Source organism: Tarenaya hassleriana, unplaced genomic scaffold (genome assembly GCF_000463585.1).
Source record: "Tarenaya hassleriana unplaced genomic scaffold, ASM46358v1 Cleome3, whole genome shotgun sequence".
Classification (NCBI taxonomy): domain Eukaryota; kingdom Viridiplantae; phylum Streptophyta; class Magnoliopsida; order Brassicales; family Cleomaceae; genus Tarenaya; species Tarenaya hassleriana.
The window spans coordinates 5971707-5980713 of record NW_010966177.1 but is presented as its reverse complement, the minus strand read 5'-3'; the positions used below and the strand labels follow the sequence as shown (position 1 = coordinate 5980713).

Below are 9007 nucleotides of genomic sequence, written 5' to 3'. Positions count from 1 at the left end.
CTCTTTCCTTGATCACAATATGGAACAACCTTTCTGAGATTTTCTCTTCTTCCTCTTCTTGATTTTGGGTGGTTGTAGAACAACCTTGATAGCAGCATCGAAGACAGCTTTTACATTCTGTATTTTAAGACATAGATTTTGTCAAACTGATTTCCCATTGGTAGTTTACCATTAAGACGTAGAATTTCAGGTACCTGTTGTGTTTTAGCACTGCATTCGATGTAAGCAGGAGCTCCGATCTCCTTCCTCAGTTCTTCACCCTTGGGAAGAAGAAGAAAAACCGACAAGATGGTGAAGGATGGAACAAAAAACTAACTAAGACAATCAGATGACACGATCCTGTAAAAGTTTTTAACGCGAAATCGGTGAAATTCGCATTAGAAGAAGCCGAGGGAAAAGATACCTGGGCAGTAGAGATAGGCACAGCACCAGGGTGTTCGATAAAGTACTGCTTATCATCCCGAAGATCTGAAAGACGATGAGATTTGAGAAAATGTTTCAAGAAATCACCCATAACCAAAAATAAGAATAGTTTATCAAGATCCAAACTAAAAGGAACCAACCAAGCTTTGTTCCAACAAGGATAATGGGCACACCGGGAGCATAATGTCTCAGTTCAGGAACCCACTGACAACCAAACAAGAACACCAAACAGATGCAATCAGCATCACCAGATGTTAAAAATGTGAAACAAGTATTGGCAGATTATGACAAAGGGTACACCTTTTTGGCGACATTTTCATAGCTGGCTCTGCTGACGAGAGAAAAAGCGAGCAAGAAGACATCTGCTCCGCGATAGCTCAATGGTCTGAGCCTATTGTAGTCCTCCTGGCCTGTTTCAATGAATCAGAACATTATCAAAAAAGGGTTTTCTCGAGAGAAAGATACTAAAAAACAAAGATTCAAAGAAAAGAAATCAGATCTAAGGTAACTTGCCTGCAGTGTCCCACAATCCCAAGTTTATGGTATTCCCATCCACAATCACATTGGCGCTGAAGTTATCGAACACTGTGGGCACATAATCCTATCAAATCGACATTCCAATGAAAGTTATAAAAATTGATATCCTTACCTACTAAGTTCTTCCCCATACTTGATAATGGGAAGGACCAACAATAGCCAATGCACGTCGAGAAAATTGAATTGAAGCATCCGACAGGAACATGGAAAAAGATATGAAGGCGAGATTGTTCAAACCTAAGGATAGCATAAGTGCCAAAAATCATATGATTCGACCAAACAAAAGTTGACTAGCACTTGGAAGCACAAGATCACTAAATGGTTAAACCCTACCAGAAGAGCAGAAAGAACAATCCTTTAAGCAGACCCAGATTGTGTTTAGGTTAATTTTCCTAGAAAATCTCGAGACTTTCCATCTGCATTTGCGAGAAAATCAAAAGCTCCAGAGCTGTGTGCCCTCAGATTCCTCAGAAACGAGTATATTCTTAAGACTTCACCTCCCGAACCCAGGTCAAATCCAGCTCTGGGGAGCTCATTTTCTCGCCCGATTTTCTCGGGAAACAAACAAGAAACCTCGAAAAAGAAAAAAAACAAAAACTTTCGAAGTGAAAACGTCTCTCTCACCGTAGGGAAGGTGTTGCTCGTGTAGGAAATGAGCAGACAGGTCTTACCCACGGCGCCGTCGCCGACGGTGACGCATTTTATGAACTTCGAAGCGCTCATCTTTTCTGCTTCTCCTCCTCCTCCTTCTTCAGCAGCAGCAAACCCTAATTTTTCCACTGGGCAGGTAAGATTTGGTATATATAAATAGAGAGAGAGAGAGAGAGAGAGAGAGTGGTTCCTAAGAGCTACAAGACAAAGAGGAAGCAGCTGAAAGTCTCTCGCAGAGTCTTCCCCCCACATGCTCTGAAATATTTCATTGCCCAAAACGAGAGAGGCCCTACAAAATTTATGGAAAACCAATTATATAATAATTGCATTAACCGCTTATTCTGGTTTCTCAAATGTTATTAAATTACATTAAGAAGACAATAATTATAGACGTTTTTAAAAGAATCTATTATTGATGATAATAAAAACCTAGAGTTGAGGTAAATAATTATAGATGAATTGGAAAGTGAGCTATTTAAGTTCGATTTGGAATCTAAAAACCAAAAAATATAATAATACTCATAGTTTGTAATAGAATACCCTCACCAAAAAATATTAAAAGACGATTAAATATTTGATGTATCATATAACATGGCTATTCTATAAATGCGAATGTAGACGTCCAACGACCCACAGAAGTGGCTATTCTTTTGGTATACGATTATTATTATTATTATATTATATGGTTTCGCACAAATACAAAATTCAAAACAAAGAAAGTCAGCACCTTTTATCACAAGGGAAAAAAAACAAATGAAACCCACATGCATCTTTTTCCTGAGCCGATTTTGGATCTTCCTTTTTTAAAATTTTGCTTTTTTTTTCAACTAAGGAACCTTCTGACTGGGCCAGAGGGTTTTAACAAAATTCGATTGCGTCTGTTTACCCGCCAGATTAGGAGGAAGAACACAGTGGGACCATGCAAAAAAACACACAACCTTCCAAAAATAGCAAATGCCAAAACCTATCGGCAACAAGAACAAAAAAAGAAACAAAAAGAAGAAAACCAGAAAGAAGTTTTCAGAGCCGTGAATCTCTCTCTATCGCGAATTCCTTCTCTTATATCATTCCCTTCCCTTGAAGCCTGTTATTTGAGCTCTCCTTGTTGATTTTCTGATCCTTCGACAAGGAAGGGGTCCGACTCAGGACAAGAAAAAAAAACAAAAAAAAAAAGAGAAAAAAAAAACACAGAGAGCGTCATGAGACAACATCCTACGAACCGATGGCTTCCATTAGCGTTTCTCGTGATCTGTCTCTCGTCGTCGTCGTTTCTCTCTGGTGTCGTCGCCAAGAAGAAGAAGAACGGCGTCACTTATGACGGAACCTCTCTCATCATCAATGGCAAACGAGAGCTTCTTTACTCCGGCTCTGTCCATTACCCTCGTAGCACTCCTGATGTATATATATATCTCCAATAACCCTAGAAATATATCTGGTTTTTTCACGTTTGATCTACGAAAAGACGCGACCTTTTTCGTCGTTTTGTGTTCTTTGATCGGTTTTGCGATCTGGGTTTTGTTCAGATGTGGCCGAACATCATCATGAGGGCGAAACAAGGCGGTCTGAACACGATTCAGACGTACGTTTTCTGGAATGTTCATGAGCCTGAACAGGGGAAGGTAAAAGGGATTCAAAGACACAATCTAATCTCCTTGTTCTTGATGTTTAGAGGTTGTAATAAACGTGTACCAATTCTTGGATGATTTGATTCGCAGTTCAACTTTTCGGGGAATGCTGACTTGGTGAAGTTCATCAAGCTGATAGAGAAGAATGGCATGTATGTGACCTTGAGGCTTGGGCCGTTCATCCAGGCCGAATGGACTCACGGGTATGTGATCAGATCCGTTCTAATAGATCCATCCGAACGCGATTTCGCGATTTTCATCTTCTTTGATACTAAATGATGTGGATCTGTTCATATCAGAGGGCTTCCCTACTGGTTAAGAGAAGTGCCCGGGATCTTCTTCAGAACCGACAACAAACAGTTCAAGGTAAATACGACGATGTGCGTATATATACGTGTATGTATACGCATATATTAGCTGAAACATACACACTATATGGATATAACATTGTGTTCAAATCTTTTGCAGGAACACACAGAAAGATACGTTCGGACGATAATCGAAAAGATGAAAGAAGAAAAGCTGTTTGCTTCACAGGGAGGACCCATTATATTAGGACAGGTGAAAACGAAAAACATGAAATGTTTACTTGTTTGTTCGGACAAGAAACCTGTGAAACATAAAGTGATTTAGCTGTAAATGGAAATGAATACAGATCGAAAACGAGTACAGTGCCGTCCAACGAGCCTACAAACAAGACGGCATGAACTACATTAACTGGGCGGCGAATCTCGTGGACTCGATGAATCTTGGGATCCCGTGGGTTATGTGCAAGCAGAACGATGCTCCCGACCCAATGGTCAGTTCAAGAAACAAAGATTCTCATTGCTTAAAAGTTTTCAATGGTTTAACTTTGAGAATTCATGTCTGCAGATCAATGCCTGCAATGGAAGGCATTGTGGCGATACGTTTCCCGGCCCGAACAAAGAGCATAAACCCTCGTTGTGGACCGAGAACTGGACTACTCAGTGAGTACATACACTGAATAGCGTTCAAGAACAAGAATGTTAAAATGGTACGAAACAGAATCAGAAGAATGCAGATTTTTTTTCTTGTGATTCTGCAGGTTCCGCGTTTTTGGCGATCCTCCGACCCAAAGATCGGTGGAAGACATTGCGTTTTCCGTCGCTCGGTTCTTCTCCAAGAATGGAACTCATGTAAACTATTACATGGTACGGGCCATTTTTCGATATATATATATATATATATATATGATCAACTATATAGTTTTGAATCTGAAGTTGAATACCGTTCAAATATCTCATTTTCTTTCTCGGCAGTACCATGGAGGAACCAACTTCGGAAGAACCTCGGCGCATTACGTGACGACTCGTTACTACGACGACGCACCTCTTGACGAATACGGTAATGAAATTTCGCAATGACAGAACTTTCGGTTACGTCTATCAAGAATTCTCGGTTATAAAATCGAGTAAAATGCGTTACATAGGTCTGGAAAGGGAACCGAAATACGGACATCTGAAACAACTACACAACGCTCTTAACTTGTGCAAGAAAGCACTTCTTTGGGGCCAGCCTCGGAGCATGAAGCCAGACCAAGATACCGAGGTTATTGAATAATATGCATCGACGGTTCAAAAGTTCGAATCTTTTGTGGGTTGAATCGGTTTTTCGGGGCGCTAAACCGACTGTAACCATTGCAGATCCGATACTACGAGCAGCCAGGAACAAAAGCTTGTGCTGCATTCTTAGCTAATAACAACACGGAATCCGCTGTAGCCGTGAACTTTAAGGGCAGGAATTACATCGTACCTCCTCGATCCATCAGTATCCTCCCGGACTGCAAGACTGTGGTTTACAACACTGCACAGGTGACGAAACCCTAAACTTTAAACCCTAAATCTCGATCCATCTAGATTCCGATCTTTAATCGCTTTTCTTGAACTTCGAATCGAATTAGATCCTCTCTCAACACACATCAAGGAACTTCATCAAATCCAAAAAGGCGAACAAAAAGTTCGAGTTTAACGTTTTCAGCGAGTCCGTGCCAAAGGGTCTCGACGGTGATTCCTATATCCCGGTTGAACTCTATGGTTTGGCTAAGGACAAGACAGACTACGCATGGTACACGACGAGGTATTTATCATTGGTAACAGCTCATATAGATAGAAGTAACAAACATCAATCGTGAAAAAACGTATTCTCGGGTTTGCAGCTTTAAGGTCGGAAAGAACGAGCTGTTGAATAAGAAACCGACTTTGAGGATTGCCAGTCTCGGGCACGCGCTGCACGTCTGGATCAACGGAAAATACATTGGTAAGGGCATGACATATACGAATGATCGATATCCATACCTTAGATTCTGATATAAAACGTTCGATGCCGCGAGAAAAACGTGAAAATGGAGTTATGTTTTCGTTAGGAAACGCACATGGAAGCCATGAAGAGAAGAGCTTCGTCTTCCAGAAAGCCGTTAATTTGAAAGAAGGCGTGAACCACCTCGCGATGTTAGGTGTTCTTACTGGATATCCAGTAAGTAAAAAAAAACACATTTGGATTAGGGTTTAGTTTCAAGATCTCGATCTGAGGATATATGAAGTTACAAAACAAGTGTTCTTATCGATATCTTTGTCGGAACGAATTCATCAGGACAGTGGATCATACATGGAGCACAGGTACACAGGCCCTCGAGGGGTTTCCCTCTTGGGATTGAGATCGGGTACAGTTGATCTCACAGAACACAACAAATGGGGAAACAAGGTTCTTGTCAATACTATCTAACTGGTTATTGATCTGTAAGGATTGGTCTGAGCAAGATTTTCATCTCCTTCACGTCCTTCAAAACTGTTCTTTAGGTCGGTATGGAAGGCGAAAAGCTCGGTATCCACACCGAGGAAGGTTTGAAGAAGGTGAAATGGCAGAAATTCGACGGAAACTCACCGGGGATGACATGGTACCAGGTATAAAAAAAACAATGCCAAACCGAAAACCCTAGATAAAAAAACAAACCCTAATCTAATCAATGTGGATTCACGAGCTGCAGACCTACTTCGACGCGCCGGAGAGCCAAAACTCGGTGGCGATTCGGATGAAAGGAATGGGTAAAGGACTGATCTGGGTGAACGGAAAAGGCGTCGGACGATACTGGATGTCGTTCTTGTCCCCTCAAGGCGAGCCAACTCAGACCGAATACCATATCCCGAGATCTTTCTTGAAGCCCAAGCAAAACCTCCTCGTCATATTCGAGGAAGAGCCTGACGTCAAACCAGAATCCATCGATTTTGTCATCGTGAACAGAGACAAGGTCTGTTCATACGTCGGAGAAGATTACTCGCCCAGTGTCAGACACTGGACGAGGAAGAAGGACGAGCTTCAGGCCATCAACAATGGTGTCCATCTAACTGCGTCGCTCAAATGCTCAGGAACTAAGAAGATTACAGCCGTGGAGTTTGCCAGCTTTGGTAACCCTACCGGAACATGTGGAAACTTCACCCTCGGATCATGTAATGCTCCGATCTCCAAACAAGTCATCGAGAAGGTAATCAAATTCCTACATTGTCTCAACTGTTCTCGTTTTTTGAAAACCGAACCGATTTATACAGAATTGAACCAAATTGATTAAAATTAAATAACTATTTGGTTATAAATCTTCGAAATACGAAATAACCGAATCTAAATTTAAAAATAATAGAATAAACCGAACCTAACTGTTCATAAATTTGTATCACCGATTCATACGCAATATATGTCATATCTAAATAGAAAAATTAGTATAATAAGTTTGTTTATATAGTTTTATAACTATGTTACATAACTAAAAGTGAGTTCTTTAACATTTTTCTTTAATAATGTTTCCAAAATTTGTTTCCTTTTCTATTATAACCGAAACGAGTTATTATTTGATTAATGACCAAATCGTAATCGAATCGAATAAAATTAAATAATCGTTTAGTTATGAATTTTTAAAATACGAAACGTAATCCCGGTGTATTTTTTTTTCTGGTGCAGTATTGTTTGGGGAAGGCAGAGTGTGAGATCCCAGTGAACAAGGGAGAGTTCCAACAAGGCAGGAAGGATTCATGCCCTAAGGTTGTGAAGACACTTGCTGTTCAAGTCAAGTGTGGTCGTGACAAGAAGAATTAATTATTCTAAGATTGTGTATTTTTTATTTGCGTGTGTTTTTTACTTAAATTATTGTTATATGGAGAAATCTCACGTTACGTGTATGATAATTTTTTTCTACTGTATCTGATCTTATTAGAACGATGATAATCTCAAAATTTATTTAATTTTATTTATTAACTATTTTATTATATGCTTCATTGTATTTATTGAGGCTGCATGTTTCTTTTGGGCAATTAAATTTGTTTACTATCATAGTCAAATTTTAGATGGTTTTCGGATATATATATATTTTATCATAGTCATCTAAATTTCAATTTTTAGTTATACAATAAATATTTATATATATATATAATTACAAAATTCAAACAACTATTATCAAAAAAGTGTTCAAGCAACTTGAAAATCTGTCTTTAGTTCAAACCTCACTATATATATGCATGAGGGAAGGTTTCTCTCCGACATTTCAGATCAGATTTCGATTCGTCCGGAAATATACCCACGTGGTGATTTGATCAGTACGTTATCGGGGGGACAGAATCAGTATGATCTTGGAGAAGATTGCTGCAACTCCGTTTGGATTCTCCAGTCGCAGAGGCCTCCCGGCTTTAACTACCTGTCGGACCTTGAGCAGCTATTTCGATTCGGGCAAAGTTCTGGAAGCCGAGAAGCTGTTCGACCAAATTCCCGACTGAAACGTCGTCACCTCGTCTATTTCTCGTTCGTGGTTATGCCGTTACGCCATTAACGGGTTTTACTGGAAATGCCTCGGATCGTCACCTGGTCTATTCTCGTTCAGGATCTTCTTCCCTCCGCGAGTTGCTTCATTGTGTTCCCGCCAAAACCATCGACCAGTTCTACAGCCGCGACTCCACCAACTGATTTGATCGATATTGTTCTCCATCCAGACAGAGAATCTACCGTTTCAATATGGGCTTCTATTACCTTCAACAGATGACCGTTTGAATTCATATCGAAAATCGAGAATCTATTACAAAGTGAACGTCTTTGTCTGTTGTCAGCCAGCTTTTGAAGTTCTCACCACTTTAGGAAGAACAACAGAACGGAGATCCATAGGATAAGGGGTCCAGAGTCCAAAACCACCGCGCTTCTCCTTCATACTCTCTCCTTTCCCTCCAAGCTCAGAAAGATCCTTCACCCATTCAATCTTTGAAGAATGCTCCCTTATATGAGGATGCAGTACAAACAGAGAATTGTACTCGCAGTTCTTGAACATGAAGAATTCGAAGTTCCCCTTCAGTCTGTAAACGACGTATCCGAAGCTGAGTTGATCCCTCGGCGTTAAGACATGAACCTCGTTGAACCAGAGGCAGCTGAAGAGGTTGTTCATTGCCGTGTGCTCTCTTATTATCACAGCTCCTTCCGGAACATCTATTGTATCATTCTATCCTTATTAGTAGCAGCAAAGCATGTGATAAGAGATTAATATTTGATAGATGTGATCTTTACCGCTAACTGTGTTCTTCTTGATGCTCCACGGCTCTAATCCCTCGTACCGATATATTTTCGTGTGAAGATCGATCAGAGGTCGGGCGTATCATTTCCTCCTCTTGCACGCATCTGCTTCCTCGTATATACTGCGGTGATGTTTGTGTTGAGCAATGGCAAATGTATGCTTGCCACGCCACAAGTACCTGAGACCGAACCAATACTTAGCCATTTCAGCA

At 40.4% G+C, this 9007-nt stretch overlaps 2 protein-coding genes and 1 pseudogene across 2 annotated transcripts in view; 1 reads left to right on the top strand and 2 right to left on the bottom strand.

Annotated features, from left to right (window-relative positions):
* LOC104819645 (rac-like GTP-binding protein ARAC3) overlaps positions 1–1849 on the bottom strand; it is a 2614-nt gene extending 765 nt beyond the window's left edge. The window contains exons 1-7 of the mRNA XM_010549793.1: positions 1585–1849; positions 937–1024; positions 724–833; positions 564–627; positions 404–468; positions 195–260; positions 8–117 (exon numbers count right to left, since the gene is read on the bottom strand). Of these exons, the coding sequence (XP_010548095.1) occupies positions 13–117; positions 195–260; positions 404–468; positions 564–627; positions 724–833; positions 937–1024; positions 1585–1683 (597 nt within the window). The 5' untranslated portion in view covers positions 1684–1849 and the 3' untranslated portion in view covers positions 8–12. The remainder of the gene's footprint in view (positions 1–7; positions 118–194; positions 261–403; positions 469–563; positions 628–723; positions 834–936; positions 1025–1584) is intronic.
* Positions 1850–2712: 863 nt separating this feature from the next.
* LOC104819644 (beta-galactosidase 11) lies at positions 2713–7481 on the top strand. Its single transcript, XM_010549792.2, has 18 exons — positions 2713–3008; positions 3135–3230; positions 3327–3439; positions 3536–3602; positions 3705–3797; positions 3892–4035; positions 4110–4204; positions 4303–4408; positions 4517–4601; positions 4687–4805; positions 4901–5068; positions 5158–5333; positions 5413–5513; positions 5620–5729; positions 5847–5957; positions 6053–6157; positions 6241–6735; positions 7206–7481. Exons 1-18 carry the CDS (start codon positions 2811–2813, stop codon positions 7338–7340), a joined length of 2517 nt encoding a protein of 838 aa, XP_010548094.1. The 5' UTR covers positions 2713–2810; the 3' UTR covers positions 7341–7481.
* Positions 7482–8151: 670 nt separating this feature from the next.
* The window catches only part of LOC104819643, a 3890-nt pseudogene continuing 3034 nt past the window's right edge, over positions 8152–9007 (bottom strand).